The 18,519-nt window shown below is 47.1% G+C and overlaps 1 protein-coding gene across 1 annotated transcript in view; it reads right to left on the reverse strand.

Moving 5' to 3' along the window:
- Positions 1-18,519, reverse strand: part of LOC311233203 (RING finger protein 145-like) — a 73,382-nt gene that overhangs the window by 11,005 nt on the left and 43,858 nt on the right. The window contains exons 5-9 of the mRNA XM_084320131.1: positions 17,508-17,743; positions 17,165-17,340; positions 11,747-11,887; positions 10,645-10,827; positions 8,903-9,050 (exon numbers count right to left, since the gene is read on the reverse strand). Coding sequence (XP_084176257.1) covers positions 8,903-9,050; positions 10,645-10,827; positions 11,747-11,887; positions 17,165-17,340; positions 17,508-17,743 — 884 coding nt within the window. The remainder of the gene's footprint in view (positions 1-8,902; positions 9,051-10,644; positions 10,828-11,746; positions 11,888-17,164; positions 17,341-17,507; positions 17,744-18,519) is intronic.

An 18,519-nucleotide genomic window follows, 5' to 3' on the forward strand; every position in this document is an offset into this window, starting at 1 on the left:
GTGCATAGTAGTATAGACAGACATATTAGCATAGTAGGTAGTAGTATAGGCATAGTAGATAGTAGGGCTGTCCCCAGGGCTCTACGCTAACCTTTTTCACTAGGGGCACAGGTGCTCCTAAATGAAAAGATTTAGGAGCACACAAAGAAATGTAGGAGCACCAAAAAATATTTAGGAGCACAGTGAAAATATGTCAAGTAACAGTTTTTTTTTTTTTTCAGAAATAAATGTATATTTGTACTGTGCGTGCATGTGCAAACGGGACACATTTGTGCAATAGCACATACCACCAAAGTCACTGGCCCACTGTGTGCGTGTGTGTGTATCATCTGCGTGTGCAAACGGGAATGGGACAGACATTTGAACTATTAATTAAGTGATTAATGCCTACTATGGCAAAGTTGTAGCCAACAACTAGGCCTAATAAGAAAGGCAGTGATATTGAACAAAAAGGAGACACTGGCTTTACAACCAGGGCCATCAGTAGAGGGGGGAGCTAGTGTTGCTCTTTTAGAAATATAATCCTTTCAGGGTTGCCTATTGAAATACTGTACACCTCCAGTACAGTAGTTTGCGTGTCAGGTAGACCATTGATTGACAGTCGATTCTGCCAATTACGACGTCACACCGCTTGCACTCTGGCCGTCCGGCGCTACAGCTGGACCCATTGCCCACCTCTGCGGTTGATAACGCTAGCCAAGTTAGCTGTACACACATACACAGTGGGCCAGTTGTAGGGGTGTAACAATGCATCGCAATGCATCGATCCTACTTTGCAATATTTACAAAACATGACATTGTTTTCGAACTCTAGCCATGGGGAAATGTTTAGCCAATTCACGTTAAATTTGTATGTCTTCCCTCCGGCTCCAGTGGGTGTAGCTTCGCTAGCTACAGTGGCTACATTGGGTGCTACAGTGGGTGTAGCCTCGCTAGCTTGGCCAACTTCGCTAGCATGCTGGCTAGCGTCAGTATCTTGGTTAACGTTAACGTTAACCATCACCTCTGTAACATGAGCTGCCTCGCCTGACTTCTCATTCTCCGGTATCTTTCGCGCAAAATAAAAATGAATGGGCTTCGACATGGCTGTATTATTGTTTGACTCAGACAGTGACGCAGCCGCTGATCATTACTTTCGGTTTCCAGTCGCGTGACCACAGGAAACTACTGTGATTGGAACGTTTATGCGGCTGTGAACTGTGGGACTTGTAGTTTTTTAACGATTCTCGCAGCGGAGAAAAAAAAGGACGAATGAGAGGCTGTACTCTGCACTCGCTGGCCCCACTCGCACGCCGTGCGAGTACTTGATTTTGCATGTTCGCACGCACATATTTTTAGGGGCATATGCGAGCAATATGGTCGCACTGTAGAGCCCTGTGTCCCCGACTAAGGACTATTGGTCGACTAAAGCAGTGGTTCCCAAAGTCGGGGTCGCGACCCAAAGGTGGGCCGCGAGCAGCCACGGGAGGGCCGTGAGATGATTTCCAATTTTTTTAGTATGTTTTCATCTCTTTCTGCAGCTTTCTCCAGAACGTGATTTATAGCCCCAAATGCATTATATTGATGATCAAATACAGTTTGGTAGCGATCGGTGCCAGATGAAAAATTTCAAATGGACGTGCTTCTAGAAGTTTCTACGTATAATCTGATGATGACCGGATGGGCGGGGGATCGTTTATAATTCCGTGGGCAACGTTATACCATTCATCTAATGTGGGTCAAATGTTCATCATAGCAGTTAGTGTCGAACACTGTAATACTACACGCTAAAACTCACCCCAGTCTCCGCGGGCCGTTGGGCGATCAGCGTGGGGTAGACAGTTTTCCATTATGGGATGTCGAAATACCCGGTCCATTTCCAGGTTGTATAATAGTATATACGTCCAAATAACGTTGTTTATCGAGTTAGGGCGAGCGATCTATTATCGAGTGTTTCAAGATGGAGTCGCGGGAGCTATAGAGAGTGGCCGGAAGTAATATGGGTGATCACCACTTCATCCACATGACTTCCTGTTTGGCGCTTCTGCCGATCGGCCACCAGATGGCGCTCTTGAACCGCTAGAGGGTTGAGAGGAGGCCAGCACTGTGTCTCAGGGCTGCGGAGGAAAAATATGATTTCGATCACAGATTTTTGAAATATTGATATTAAAGACGAGTTAGGGCGTCCTCTGCAACTTTAGCATGGCTAGGAAAGACGCCTAAACACGTTTTCGGCACTTAAAGTGTTAATGATGCTATTATTATTATCATTATTATTTTGCAACAAGTTAGCCCTCTCATAAATAGCACATATAAATGAATAACTAACTTGAACTAACTTAATAGGATTGAAGTGATATTTGGCTTAAAAAATCGGTCGCCTGGCAAAAAAAAAAAAAAAAAAAAAAGCCTGACGATGTGCATTGGGCCGCGGCTCTCTGACGCCTTATTTTCTGGGTCCCGGCCTGAAAAGTTTGGGAACCCCTGGACTAAAGAACAAAAAATAACAATAATAATAAAAGTATAATATTATTATTATTATTTTTTTTATCATTCCATTTGGGCTGTGGGGGTGCTTAATGTCTGAAGGAGTCGACTGAAGGCTTCTTGTCCTCTGCAAAAGCATGCAATTGGTCCACTGATATTCGTCTATAGACAGGGTCAATTTTCAGAAAATCATAACCCTGAAGGCATTTCGTGTTTATTTTTGGTACACAAAATTTCTAAGGGTATTAAGGGGTGCTGAATCCAAATCTGCTGTATACCAAGCAAAAAAATGTCAAATAAGGCCTCAAAATTGAGAAATCCAACATGGCCGCCAGCGCCAGGCTGAAATCTATTTAAGTGCATATCTTTTTGACTAAACAAGGTAGAAACATGAATGAAATATGTTTTTATATGTTTGCATACATGAGGAATTTAAAATCATATCCTGATTTTAGATCAGTTGTGAAAATGTTGCTTGAAACTCATATTTATAGCAGAAACGGTGGTCGTTATTGATGCATAACTCATCAACCAAATAAGAAAGAAAAGCAGGATGATCCCAGGCCATGGATTTATTCATCAAACTCTTTACTCTTGAATTTCTTTAATCAACATGCCATTTATGCAAATTAGATAGTCCTTAATATGCGTACAGTAGCTTAGGTACAGTAATTTATTGTCAGTCATCAATCGTATTCAGGCAGGTGTTGCAGGTGTCTTGCAGTTGCATGATTCATCCAATGCCACTTTTCCTGAATAGAATAGAATAGAGTATAATATAATATAATAAAATAAAAATATTATTTTACCATATCAATATAAGTGAATGTTCAAGTTTCTTTATTAGTTGTCATACAGAATACAGAATACTTTGCATGAAATGTTTCTTTCTGTGTTGCTCCTGAGAGTGTGCTAGATAATAACAAGATAGTATAAAATAAGTATAATAAGTATAAAATAGAAAGTCAAGTACGTAAACAAGTGTAAACAACAAAATTGTTCAGTGTATCTATATATACAGTACAGCTGGTACAAGAATGGTGAAGTATAGCTTAGCTTGTGGTGCCACCTTGTAGTGGTGAGGTGCAATAAGGAATGAGAATGATGTGCAATTTCCTTACCAATAATATAAATATAAAGTGTAAAGTGTGTCTAAAGTGGTAAAGTGGGTGCTACAGTGTGTTGTTTATTTAAGTGAGTGTATGTGCGCTGTGGGTGTGTTGATGGTTTGCTTATTGTTCATTCATTGAGCATCCTGATGGTCTGGGGATAGAAGCTCCTTCTGAGTCTCTCTGTGCTTGCCATGAGACTCCGGTATCGCTTGCCTGACCGCAGCAGATCAAAGAGGCAGTTGTTTGAGTGGCTGGAGTCTTTGATTATTCTCTTAGCCTTGCCCATGCACCGCTTGTTGTAAATGTCTTGGAGAGTGGGAAGCCCACCTTCAATTGTGCGTTCGGCTGAACGGGCCACTCTCTGTAGTCTGCAGTGCCCAAGTTCCCAAACCAGGAGGTGATATTGCCAGTCAGGATGCTTTCTATTGTGCATGAGTGGAAGTTCTTGAGGATCTTCTGACTCACGTTGAACTTCCTTAAGCACCTAAGGAAGTAGAGGCGTTGTCGTGCCTTCTTGATAACACTGTCAATGTGTGTGGTCCATGTCAAGTCCTCGGATATGTGGACTCCGAGGTACTTAAAACTGTTCACTCTCTCAACCGGTGCCCCGTCGATGCTGAGGGTGCTGTAGTCCCTGACCCCGACCTCCTAAAGTCCACAATCATCTCCTTTGTTTTGCTGACGTTCAGGGAGAGGCTGTTCTCTTGACACCATCCCGCTAGAACCTTAACCTCTTCCAGGTAGGCCCTCTCGTCGTTTGCAGAGATCAGGCCCACCACTACTGTGTCGTCAGTCAGCAAATTTTATGATTGTGTTGTTGTTCCGCTGTGCCACATAGTCATGTGTGTACAGGGAGTGGAGGAGGGGACTCAGTCAGGACACAGCCCTGGGGGGCCCCTATGTTGAGAGTGATGGATGAGGAGGTGCAGTTGCCTGCTCTCACCACCTGGGGTCTGCCCGTCAGGAAGTCCAAGACCCACTGGCAGAGGTCATAGTTCAAGCCCGGGTCCCTGAGCTTGGCTATGAGTTTGGAGGGGACTATGGTATTGAATGCTGAGCTGTAGTCGATGAATAGCATTCTCACATAGTTCCCCTGCCTTTTGTCCAGGTGTGATGCTGCTGTGTGCAGCACATGGGCTATGGCGTCCTCCGTGGACCTGTTGGGGCGGTATGCAAATTGCAGGGGGTCCAGGTTGATTGGGAGGGAGGAACAGATCTAGCATCCGAGGTTGGTGGCAGAGTCTCTTGTGGACGGCCTTTGCAGAATAACTCAGGCACACCATAGATCTTGCAGATGAATCTCTCTGTTGATGTCACAAGATCTTCTGTGAAAGGGCCCTTCCCAAGGCCAGCAAGATCAGTGTGATGGTGCTTGAACACCTGCCAGGCTGTTTTCTTTCCGTGACCACTGAACTGGGACACACTGTCACATCCGGTGAGGGCATGGAGGGCAAGGATTGTGTCCAGTTTATCATCAGATAGTAGCTTTCTAATGTCATGTACTGGAAAATATTTTGGATCCTTCGATGTCCCAGCTTTCATGTAGAGATGCGTACATCGGATTCTGTCATAGTGAGCCAAGAGTAGAAGCAGCACATCTGTGTCACGCGCTGACACAACGATTGTTTCCACTGGAGCCTGGATGAGAAAATCAGACGTGTATCAGCTTCCTCATGGTCAGCACTCAGAGAGGAGACTTCAAGATCTGGATCTGTTGACTTGACAGTTGTCCCTTCAGCAAACCTCTCTGATACTACAACTACAGGTTCATCATCCGGGCTGTGCTCTATCAGGTGGTTTGAGAGTAGTTGAGCGATATCTGATTTGTTGTCTTCAAGGGCCATGAAGCTCGACCAATCGGCAGGAAGTGGAACAGACTTGTTTTTGATTTCACGACGTACTGGCCTGTGGCGCTGTTTGCGTTTCACCCTTGTGCCTGTTTTGATGGATTGGTCATGGTATCTGTCAAAGACGACATCTACTCTCTGGTATTTTGCTCCCATCTTCAACACGGTGTCAGTGAACTTGTTGGCATAGTCACTAGGCTTGGGCGGTATGACGGTATTAAGGTATACCGGGGTATTTAGAAATACCGACGGTATTGATTTTCAATACCGTCCGTCACCGTCAAAATCACAGATGCGCTTCAGTTTCTATAACAGTGAAACAGAGTTTTGAGTGTAGTGCACACACGGAGTGTAGTGCACACACGCGCCAGCAGAGGGCGAGACCGCTCTAGTGGAGCGAGTGGGTCACAGCGGTGTTCACGTTTTACGGTAATGTTGCGACAGTGCTGTGAAAATACCATAAAGCGCTGTGACGAGAGTTGGTGTGTTGTTGTGGAGCAACTGGTGGAGCAAGCAAATAATCCGTCTCTTATTATATGTGAACTAAATAGTACAAGGTTTACACAACAGCCCCCACCCGCCTTTTTATTGTATTTGTACCATCCTGTACTATCCGCTGTCAGCTGTTTATCTCAGTCTGTGACGAGCTACTGAGCTTGAATAACTAGCGTTAGCTCACGTTAACTAGCGTTAGCTCTGCGGCTAATCTTAGATTACCCTGAACTAAAATCAATGACTAGGTTATAAAGCATTAGAGTAGTTTTCACTGCACATAGAAGTAGCCAAACAACGGGAGCATTTCGGGAGCATATCACCAAAACCCAGGCAATTTCTAGCCCTTAAGGAATCAAATAGTCTGCCATGGCTAGATGCTAACGCTAAAACGGTGCGGGCTTCTACCGGTGCGGGACTACCATTCTGAGAGCTGACGATGATTTGTTTACTTGGTAACAACGCCCCCCCCCCCCCCCCCCCCGCTGATGAAAATGAAAGTCATACCGTCAAATACCGTGCACCGGGGTATTATATCATAAAGGTTTGCCGGTGTGAAAAAAAGGATACCGCCCAAGCCTAATAGTCACCAAATGTTGTAGTGTCAGGTGGCTTTCCGAGTGCCATTACCAGAGCTTGGCCATCAATGACCAGGCAGCTGGGTCCCTGAAGGGTAAGATCTGCAGGGGTTTTAACTTGTTTCGTCAGTATATTTGCGAACACAGACTTGTTGGTGGAATGTAGACTCCCGTTAGTTGTGGCCAGAGATGGCGAGATGGGCATGAGCTCATGCTGGAGGATATTGTCAAGGTCTACCTTACGACCTGCTCTGTAAGCTGTGATGAGCATTTGTAGAATCTGCCTGTCAACTTTGATGGTGTTTTGCTTGTTCTTGGAAAGTTGCACAACTTCATACAAAGAGGCAAATGTCTTTGGCTTTGTTCTTTCGAATGGGTGATTTCAGGTTCAGGTGCTGGTCACTATCTGGAGGTTCACACAAACGTTTGTCCACAAACATGTTCAGTTGTGCCTGTCCAAGGTGTTCTGCGCCAAGTATGGATTCTTGAATCTCCGGTGTGACTACGTCCTTGTTGATGTATGTAAGAAAACTTACAAAAGCACATTTAATTCAGGTTTGTACCTTGTGTAGTCACACTTAACTCATTAAGCCCCACCATTTATTTTTTGAAAATTCGCCTAAAACAGCATGCTTACATTAAAATGCTTATATATCCAGATTTATAAGAGCTACTTGCATAAACTTGGTACCTGAAGAAAGCTAAGACTTGGGGGATTCTAATGTTGGTGTCGAACACTGTACAGTTATTACCAAATTGCTGTAGTATTCCTGCAAACACTGAAGAAATGTCATTTCTTGTATCCTCACCTATACAAAGATTACAGTTAGACAGTCAAAACCACCCTTGTTACTCATGGTTGCACCCCAGCTATATTCCTACTTTCTTCCTCCATAGGTGCAGATGTTCTGTGCAAACTTTCATGTCAGTAGAATAAAAACTGTGGGTTTAGCACCTGTTTTTGTGGAGAGAGGGCCTGGTGCTGGCGGCCATGTTGGATTTCTCAATTTTGAGGCCTTATTTGACATTTTTGAGCTTGGTATACAGCAGATTTGGATTCAGCACCCCTTAATACCCCTAGAAATTTTGTGTACCAAAAATAAACACGAAATGCCTTCAGCACTTTATACAAGCACATTTTCTGAAATTCTGCCTAGTCTACTAGTCTAGTGTGTTGATTAGATGGGTGAAATCCTCTTTCAGTGCCTCTGTGCCTGTTTTCGTAGGCAATTAGCCTCTGGTATGTGTGCCATTAGCGTTAGCCACGCTTCTAGGCCTCTTTTCTTTTGGAAAGAAGATACATTTTTGTTTTATTTTATAAAAAAAAAATTATATATATATTTTTTGTATTCGACTAAGAGGTTGGCAGTCGACTACGGCTCCTAATCGACTAATAGCACGGGACAATGCATTGGGAACTTGTTTCACATGACGAGACATACCCCCGTGAATATTATTGCACGGATCGGAATACGGGTGCGCGCATGGGAGCTTGCGCAATGATATTTGCAGCAGGTTGACAGTGATATTTGCGAGTGCTCTCTTGACTGTTTGCACATCTGCAATCGTTCCGTTGCCGGGGATGCTGATTCGCTCCCAAAACCACATTTTCAAGCATGGAGCGAATCAGCATCCCCGGTGACGGAACGGAGCGTTCTCATCATACTATTTTTGGGGCGATCGTGCTCGGATTCGACCCCGGATGGCTAGTGAGAAAGCGCCCTAACACTATTATTGCACTCTGCTGTCTTTCGGTGGGAGAGACTCCAGGGACACGAGACAGTCACACAGACTGTCCCCTGGAGGCTTCCTTTGCCAAATTGGGAGCGCATCCCAAAAGTCTTTTGTCAGGAAAAAACACATGCTTTGTTTGTCTGAGGAAGCAACCGTTGTGATTGGAGGATCAATAAGAGGGCAGTTTGAGAATATTTTCAACAGCTTTGACAGTGCCTGGTGTGAGCTGGGTAGACATTTTGATGTCGCAACAGCAACAGCAATTCCTACTGGTCAGAGTTCAGCAGGGAAGGGATCTGGGGGAGATAGCATGAACCTCTGTGCGCGTTATGCTCTCCCAGTAAAACTCCTAGCTGTCAGGTGAAAAGAAGCGGCTGGCGACTCCACATGTACAGAGGAGGCATGTGGTAGTCTACACCCTCCCTCCCCTGACCAACAATAGGGCAGTGCAACTACCAAGAATGGAATTGGTATAACGACTAAATTGGGGGATAGGAGAAAATGTGAAAAGACAAAACAAAAAGACATATACAAGACATCTAGGGGTTAATTACTAATATGAGAGAGAGAGCAAGAGCGAGAGAGAGAGAGAGAGAGAGAGAGAGAGAGAGAGAGAGAGAGAGAGAGAGAGAGAGAGAGAGAGATCAAATTCCAGTTTGTTTGTGTGTGTTACCTGCAGCGAGGTGAGGATGGAGGAGGAGATGATGATGAGGAGCCAGAAGTCCATGTGGAAGAACTGGCAGATCATGTAGGCCATGTAGGCCGGGAAGATCAACAGGAACAGACACAGAGACACGGCACGGAAGTGTTTCCACAGACTCCTGAGCAGACACACAAGGGAAAAGGGTTCGTTCAAGCGACTTTGAATTCTAGAAAAGCGCTGTATATGAGTTATAAAACATGGATTCTTCCGTCTTCATGCCAAAATGTTTTCTGCTCTGCTGTCAAATTATCCTATTTCGCTATTATCAGGGTTCCCACAGACATTGCAAAATGAAATTCAATGACTTTCAAGTACTTTCCCAAGCACAATTTTTCATTTTAAAAGGGCATTTAAAAGGATACAATTCACTTTTAAATGCAGTTTTTTTTAATAATAAAAAAAATCGGATCCAATATTTATGGGTTAAAACCAATTTCCGACAATTAGTTACACTTCGATAAAAAAAAACATATTTCTTGATTCAGAAAAAAATTATCATGGATGAACAAAACTTTCAATGTGAATGGTTTATTTGAATTGCAAGGACTTTTTAAGCACCTTGTTAAAAAATTGGCTGTTTTCAAGGAATTCCAGGCCTTGAATTTGTTTCGTACAAATTCCAGCATTTCAAGGACCTTGTGTATTATGTCACCATGGAAGCAGAACACATGCTGCTGTTGCACTGTGTGTATGTGTTTGTGCGCACATGTGAAGCACTTGCTCCTTGTAGTGAAATGACCATGTGATGGTAACTTGGTCAAAGACTAAATGTATAGATGAATGTCATAAGTCTTTCATTTAAATTTACCAAGCTGCTGCAATGTAAAAAATAAAATAAAATGCAATATCTAAAAATAGCTAAATACCCATTCAATTTTCCTGGCTAAGTCTGTCTGTTTACATAGCAACAGAGTAGTGAAACAGGGCAGTTTCCAATACACTAATTTAGCATCACACAGGCCTGAAATAGATTCCTGAACAGACATGACAGCACCTCGTGTTGCATGAACACTCATGAGCTCAATGCTTCACGCCACACTCCCGGTCAGTAGACCAGCGGTGAATCAGGTCATTTGAAAACTAAACAGAAACGTATAACACACGCAGACACCACCTTCTCCCACAGTACAGTACCTCTGTAGCAGACACCACCTTCTCCCACAGTACAGTACCTCTGTAGCAGAGACCACCTTCTCCCACAGTTCCTCTGTAGCAGAGAGACCACCTTCTCCCACAGTACAGTACCTCTGTAGCAGAGACCACCTTCTCCCACAGTTCCTCTGTAGCAGAGAGACCACCTTCTCCCACAGTACAGTTCCTCTCGACTGATTATTTACACCTTGACCACCACAGTCCACCAAAGTAACATCTCTGCCATCTACAGAACAGCATACCTCTTTGTGAGAGAAACTGTGAGTGTCTATATTTGCTTGCTTGCAGGGTATATATATATATATATATATATATATATATATATATATATATATATATATATATATATATATTGGTATATGTAATCCACCCCAAGATTTTTAGAATACTGCTGCAAGGATCAATTACTAGATTGACTAAAAAAAAAAAAAAAAAAATTGTATGCATCGTTGACGACGGCATAGTAAAGATCCATACATTTGCATGGATCCATGACGGTATACCTAACTCAACATTCAGTCTACCTCCCTGTGCTAGTGAGCATGTGTGTGCTCACTTACTTGTCTCTGGAGGCACCCAGTGCTAACACTATGGGATCAGCTATCTCCAGCATGGACTGCAGTATGGAAGCCACCACGATGAAGAGGATGATGGACAGGAGGAAGGCTCGGTGGATGACCTGCAGCTCGATGAGGCCCGTCTGAACAGCGAGGATCAGCAGGGTGATGCCCTCCGTCATGCCCCTGTACACAGAGAGGAGACACACATTTAAATGCACCAGTTTTAACCCGTTTTATTTAGTTTTTATACCATTGAAAGAATAGCTATGCACTATGCTGTTATAAGCACTGCTCATGCTGCTGGCCTCAAGCGGTACCGTGCGTTTTCTATATATTTCCCATGAGCCTCTTTGCCTCCTTGTGCCTTTTGCAAAGCAAATTCTTGGGTTTCTTGGTAGTTCGAGGAGGTGGCTGCATATCTGTTTTCCATTGCAAAATATACCCCATGTGTTCTGTGTGGGAAGAAACGATGGCGTCTCTCGTTGGTTCAAGGCTTCTACTTTCTACTTGTGGTGTCGTGAGAAGGCTGACTGAGCCGTGTCTCACCAGACCGCTGGAGGCCCGAGCGGCACAGGCGAGTGTCTCACCAGACCGCTGGAGGCCAGAGCGGCACAGGCGAGTGCCTTGGTGACCGCTGGAGGCCCGAGCGGCACAGGCGAGTGTCTCACCAGACCGCTGGAGGCCAGAGCGGCACAGGCGAGTGCCTCGGTGACGCGCCGGGCGTCTCAGTGCGCTGCCGACACCAGGAGGGTGGGACTCATTTGATTAGTTACATGAAAACATGGCACGTTTGTGGCTTTAAATGGACACATCTGCAATATTGCATTTCCTACATGCAATCATACAGGAGGAACTCTTATTAATCTAATGCTTAATGGAGATGTACTCATCATCCAACAACGTATACAATCATCAAGTCATCATAGCTGATGTATTCTTCTCCATCATGTCTAGGGAGCAGATGAGAATAATTTGAAGTCATCACGAGTGGAAGAGTTTAAGATCTGCCATAATATTTTTTGTCAAACACAACCTCTCTCACTTTCTCACTCACACTCACACACACACATGTACGTACATACACACACACATACAGACTGACCTGTGCATGGTGTTGTCATTCATAAAGGCCCGGTAGCCTTGCAGGTAGAACTTGCAGAGTGTGAGAACTCCCAAAGCGACGAAAGAGACGGTGAAGACCAGGCCTAGCAGGGAGTAGGGCGTACTACAACATTCTGCAATACTGAGGAGGACAGACACAGGGTGGGAGGGAGGAGAGGAGAGGAGTTTACTCAGTTTATTTGATCAGGGACAGTGCATATCAATCAACAGTTTATACATTTATAAATGAATACAAATTAAAACTGTAAATATGCCAACATTAGCAGGGTTGCTAGTTTTCAGTTGTAGTCCCTGGGCTAGAAAAGAAACAGAAAAATAGAAGGATATTAAAGCTAATATAAAAACTTATTCTGTACATTCATTCATACAGAGGGAGGTAGAGGAGGACAGACACAGGGTGGGACAGAGGGAGGAGAGGAGACAGAGAGAGGAGAGGAGACAGAGGGGGGTAGAGGATACAGAGGGAGGTAGAGGAGACAGAGGAGACAGAGGGAGGTAGAGGAGACAGAGGAGACAGAGGGAGGTAGAGGAGACAGAGGGAGGTAGAGGATACAGAGGGAGGTAGAGGAGACAGAGGGAGGTAGAGGAGGTAGAGGAGACAGAGGGAGGTAGAGGAGACAGAGGGAGGTAGAGGAGACAGAGGGAGGTAGGAGACAGAGGAGACAGAGGGAGGTAGAGGAGACAGAGGAGACAGAGGGAGGTAGAGGAGACAGAGGGAGGTAGAGGAGACAGAGGGAGGTAGAGGAGACAGAGGAGACAGAGGGAGGTAGAGGAGACAGAGGGAGGTAGAGGAGACAGAGGGAGGTAGAGGAGACAGAGGGAGACAGAGGAGACAGAGGGAGGTAGAGGAGACAGAGGGAGGTAGAGGAGACAGAGGAGACAGAGGGAGGTAGAGGAGACAGAGGAGACAGAGGGAGGTAGAGGAGACAGAGGGAGGTAGAGGAGACAGAGGGAGACAGAGGAGACAGAGGAGACAGAGGAGACAGAGGGAGGTAGAGGAGACAGAGGAGACAGAGGGAGGTAGAGGAGACAGAGGAGACAGAGGAGACAGAGGGAGGTAGAGGAGACAGAGGGAGGTAGAGGAGACAGAGGAGACAGAGGGAGACAGAGGAGACAGAGGAGACAGAGGGAGGTAGAGGAGACAGAGGGAGGTAGAGGAGACAGAGGGAGGTAGAGGAGACAGAGGGAGGTAGAGGAGACAGAGGAGACAGAGGGAGGTAGAGGAGACAGAGGGAGGTAGAGGAGACAGAGGGAGGTAGAGGAGACAGAGGGAGGAGAGGAGACAGAGGGAGGTAGAGGATACAGAGGAGACAGAGGGAGGTAGAGGAGACAGAGGGAGGTAGAGGAGACAGAGGAGACAGAGGAGGTAGAGGAGACAGAGGGAGGTAGAGGATACAGAGGGAGGTAGAGGAGACAGAGGAGACAGAGGAGACAGAGGGAGGTAGAGGAGACAGAGGGAGGTAGAGGAGACAGAGGGAGGTAGAGGAGACAGAGGGAGGTAGAGGAGACAGAGGAGACAGAGGGATGTAGAGGAGACAGAGGAGACAGAGGAGACAGAGGGAGGTAGAGGAGACAGAGGGAGGAGAGGAGACAGAGGGAGGTAGAGGAGACAGAGGAGACAGAGGGAGGTAGAGGAGACAGAGGGAGGTAGAGGAGACAGAGGAGACAGAGGGAGGTAGAGGAGACAGAGGGAGGTAGAGGAGACAGAGGGAGGTAGAGGAGACAGAGGGAGGTAGAGGATACAGAGGAGACAGAGGGAGGTAGAGGAGACAGAGGAGACAGAGGGAGGTAGAGGAGACAGAGGGAGGTAGAGGAGACAGAGGAGACAGAGGGAGGTAGAGGAGACAGAGGGAGGTAGAGGAGACAGAGGGAGGTAGAGGAGACAGAGGGAGGTAGAGGAGACAGAGGAGACAGAGGGAGGTAGAGGAGACAGAGGGAGGTAGAGGAGACAGAGGGAGGTAGAGGAGACAGAGGAGACAGAGGGAGGTAGAGGAGACAGAGGGAGGTAGAGGAGACAGAGGGAGGTAGAGGAGACAGAGGGAGGTAGAGGAGACAGAGGAGACAGAGGGAGGTAGAGGAGACAGAGGGAGGTAGAGGAGACAGAGGGAGGTAGAGGAGACAGAGGGAGGTAGAGGAGACAGAGGGAGGTAGAGGAGACAGAGGAGACAGAGGGAGGTAGAGGAGACAGAGGGAGGTAGAGGAGATAGAGGAGACAGAGGGAGGTAGAGGAGACAGAGGGAGGTAGAGGAGATAGAGGAGACAGAGGAGACAGAGGAGACAGAGGAGACAGAGGAGACAGAGGGAGGTAGAGGAGACAGAGGGAGGTAGAGGAGACAGAGGAGACAGAGAGAGGTAGAGGAGACAGAGGGAGGTAGAGGAGGTAGAGGAGACAGAGGGAGGTAGAGGAGACAGAGGAGACAGAGGGAGGTAGAGGAGACAGAGGAGACAGAGAGAGGTAGAGGAGACAGAGGGAGGTAGAGGAGGTAGAGGAGACAGAGGGAGGTAGAGGAGACAGAGGGAGGTAGAGGAGACAGAGGGAGGTAGAGGAGACAGAGGGAGGTAGAGGAGATAGAGGAGACAGAGGGAGGTAGAGGAGACAGAGGGAGGTAGAGGAGATAGAGGGAGGTAGAGGAGGTAGAGGAGACAGAGGGAGGTAGAGGAGACAGAGGAGACAGAGGAGACAGAGGGAGGTAGAGGAGACAGAGGGAGGTAGAGGAGACAGAGGGAGGTAGAGGAGATAGAGGGAGGTAGAGGAGGTAGAGGAGACAGAGGGAGGTAGAGGAGACAGAGGGAGACAGAGGGAGGTAGAGGAGACAGAGGGAGGTAGAGGAGACAGAGGGAGGTAGAGGAGACAGAGGAGACAGAGGGAGGTAGAGGAGATAGAGGGAGGTAGAGGAGACAGAGGGAGGTAGAGGAGACAGAGGGAGGTAGAGGAGACAGAGGAGACAGAGGGAGGTAGAGGAGACAGAGGGAGGTAGAGGAGATAGAGGGAGGTAGAGGAGGTAGAGGAGACAGAGGGAGGTAGAGGAGACAGAGGAGACAGAGGGAGGTAGAGGAGACAGAGGGAGGTAGAGGAGACAGAGGGAGGTAGAGGAGACAGAGGAGACAGCGGGAGGTAGAGGAGACAGAGGAGACAGAGGGAGGTAGAGGAGACAGAGGAGACAGGAGACAGAGGAGACAGAGGGAGGTAGAGGAGACAGAGGGAGGTAGAGGAGACAGAGGAGACAGAGGAGACAGAGGGAGGTAGAGGAGACAGAGGGAGGTAGAGGAGACAGAGGAGACAGAGGGAGGTAGAGGAGACAGAGGGAGGTAGAGGAGACAGAGGAGACAGAGGGGACAGAGGAGACAGAGGGAGGTAGAGGAGACAGAGGGAGGTAGAGGAGACAGAGGGAGGTAGAGGAGACAGAGGGAGGTAGAGGAGACAGAGGAGACAGAGGGAGGTAGAGGAGACAGAGGAGACAGAGGGAGGTAGAGGAGACAGAGGAGACAGAGGGAGGTAGAGGCTACAGAGGGAGGTAGAGGATACAGAGGAGACAGAGGAGACAGAGGAGACAGAGGGAGGTAGAGGAGAGATGGAGGTAGAGGAGGTAGAGGAGACAGAGGGAGACAGAGGAGACAGAGGAGATAGAGGAGATAGAGGAGACAGAGGGAGGTAGAGGAGACAGAGGGAGGTAGAGGAGACAGAGGAGACAGAGGAGACAGAGGAGACAGAGGGAGGTAGAGGAGAGATGGAGGTAGAGGAGGTAGAGGAGACAGAGGGAGACAGAGGAGACAGAGGAGATAGAGGAGATAGAGGAGACAGAGGGAGGTAGAGGAGACAGAGGGAGGTAGAGGAGACAGAGGAGACAGAGGGAGGTAGAGGGAGGTAGAGGAGACAGAGGAGGTAGAGGAGACAGAGGGAGGTAGAGGAGACAGAGGAGACAGAGGGAGGTAGAGGGAGGTAGAGGAGACAGAGGAGGTAGAGGAGACAGAGGGAGGTAGAGGAGACAGAGGAGACAGAGGAGACAGGGGAGGTAGAGGAGACAGAGGGAGATAGAGGAGACAGAGGGAGGTAGAGGAGACGGGGGAGGTAGAGGAGACAGAGGAGACAGAGGGAGGTAGAGGAGACAGAGGGAGGAGAGGAGACAGAGGGAGGTAGAGGAGGTAGAGGAGACAGAGGAGACAGAGGAGACAGAGGGAGGTAGAGGAGACAGAGGGAGATAGAGGAGACAGAGGGAGGTAGAGAAAAAAAGAGGATATTAGCGACAGACCAGACGTAACGAAGGTTATCCTATAACCCTAGTTATATGAATATGGCGAGCGCTCTGCTCTATTGGAACTGTCCCTTTAATCATATGCTATCATGAAAACTTTCAACCACTTGCATGCACCTACACCTGCCTACACCTACCAGCTCCTTCCCCAGTCTTTCACCGCCGAAACGGAAGACACATGGGGTCCTCAGTGAGTCAGAGCAGAGCGCTCGCCATATTCATATAACTAGGGTTATAGGATCCCCTCCGGGCGCCGCTGAAGCTCACCTGCCTGCCACAAACGTGGAGCAGGAAAGCCCCACTACGCCCCGAGGAAGCCCGAATGTGAAGCGCCGGTGGAGGTCAGAATAATCCTCTAGACTCTCCAGTGGTGACGACATTATTCTTTCTTTCTCCCGTAAATTAGTGAGAGAGGGAAAAAGAAAAGACAATGCCAACACAGCTCCTATAACTAACTAACTACTTCAGCACTGATCTGAAGAGGTGCCCTGCACGTACTTCCAGGTGGTGAAAGTAGGGAAGGAGCTGGTAGTATGGCCATGGCCCCGCTTATATGTGAGCGGATGTGGGCGTGGCCAGGCAGGTGTAGGTGCGTGCAAGTGGTTAAACGTTTTCATGATAGCATATGATTAAAGGGACAGTTCCAATAGAGCAGAGCGTAAAGCCATATGAAATATAACAAACACACCAAACAGTTTTCCACCTTACGGCCCCATTTGATTAACATCCAATTCATGTATTTGATTCCAACAACACAGAACAATCAAAGCGCCTTCAAAGCGCCTCAAGGCATCGATGACTTATGACAGCTACCTGGTTAGAAAGAGGAAGAGCAATCTCTCTTATGAAGCTACCTGGTTAGAAAGAGGAAGAGCAATCTCTCTTATGAAGCTACCTGGTTAGAAAGAGGAAGAGCAGTCTCTCTTATGAAGCTACCTGGTTAGAAAGAGGAAGAGCAGTCTCTCTTATGAAGCTATACCTGGTTAGAAAGAGGAAGAGCAGTCTCTCTTATGAAACTACCTGGTTAGAAAAAGGAAGAGCAGTCTCTCTTATGAAGCTACCTGGTTAGAAAGAGGAAGAGCAGTCTCTCTTATGAAGCTACCTGGTTAGAAAGAGGAAGAGCAGTCTCTCTTATGAAGCTATACCTGGTTAGAAAGAGGAAGAGCAGTCTCTCTCTGGATGTGGGCTGGTCTCTGGTGCTGAAGTAGGAATAGATCTGCAGGGCAAACAGCAGCAGCCAGAAACACATGAAGAGGACAGGAAGGACCAGCTGGTTCCAGAGCGACATGCCTAGCGCCAGCAGACCGTACACCTCCACCACCTAGAGACAGAAAGACAAGAGAGAGAGACAATAGTAAGGGGCAGTACACCCAAAACACACACACACAAGCCTACAAGCAGAAACAAAAAACAAACAAACAAATAACAACAAAACATTAATACAGTATGTACTGACGTAACCAACATGATATTGTTACAGTCCGTTACCTGAGCCAGTTCCCTATAGGCGGTCTTGGCCAGGTTGTAGGGCACCAGCAGGTTAGTAGCTAAAAAGTACATGACCTCCAGGCCAGTGAAGATCATGGAGAACTTGTTGATGAAGACAATGGTTTCCAGGGGGACCAGACACAGCCTGGCCACCAGAGGGAGCATGTGAGCAGAGAATAGCCAGATCCTCTTGGTCTGCATCACACATGAGCAGAGTGTACACACCACCAACTGACCTGAAAGGACACGCACACACTTACTATTGTGGTCTTCAGTCTGTTTATGTTGTTATGTTTTTGTGCATTGGTGTAAAACCTTGTTCAAATGACACTTATTTGACTGCGAACAAAGCGTTGTTTTGGCCTCCCCAACTTTCTTTTGACCAAATACCATTTAAATTAGCAAGATACTTTTTTCTCCCCGCTGAAGCGCACCGAACGGAAAACCGCGCCCCCAAAAGTGGTGATATGAACCGCTCCACCCCTTACTTACATCAGTGATGAACAGGTCAGACTTGTCTTTGAGTCCTCGTCAGCATTGCCTCTCTGCCCCTGCATTCTCTGGACTAGTATGCCTCTGACCTTATGACCCAACGCTATTTTGACTCAAAAACATCCCTGCTCTCCAGAAAGACGTCCCACAGAGCTTATAGACAGACAGCCTGGTTCTGGGTGATATGGGCAACATTTCATCAAATTTTCTTATTTTTGATGGTATATTGCTTTTCTAATTAATGCACTATGGATGTGTCCTCTGAGGCCTCTGTTCACACCTCCTCCTCCCGCGTGATTACCAAACGTAGCCGCATTTCTGGCAGACGTTTCTGGTCATGTGACATGTGCGCCCAATAGCGTGACAAGCTGTGTCTGCCCATTTCCACGTCAAACAGCCTGCAAACTACCTGGCGTTCTATCGCCATGCTCTAAGACAAACTCTAACCTTGACCAACTTCGAAAGAGTGCCTAAGCTTAACCGTCGAAAGAACTTGCCGTCCCGCTCTAAGACAAACTCT

This window comes from Notolepis coatsorum (genome assembly GCF_963971535.1).
Source record: "Notolepis coatsorum genome assembly, chromosome: 8".
In the NCBI taxonomy this organism is placed as follows: domain Eukaryota; kingdom Metazoa; phylum Chordata; class Actinopteri; order Aulopiformes; family Paralepididae; genus Notolepis; species Notolepis coatsorum.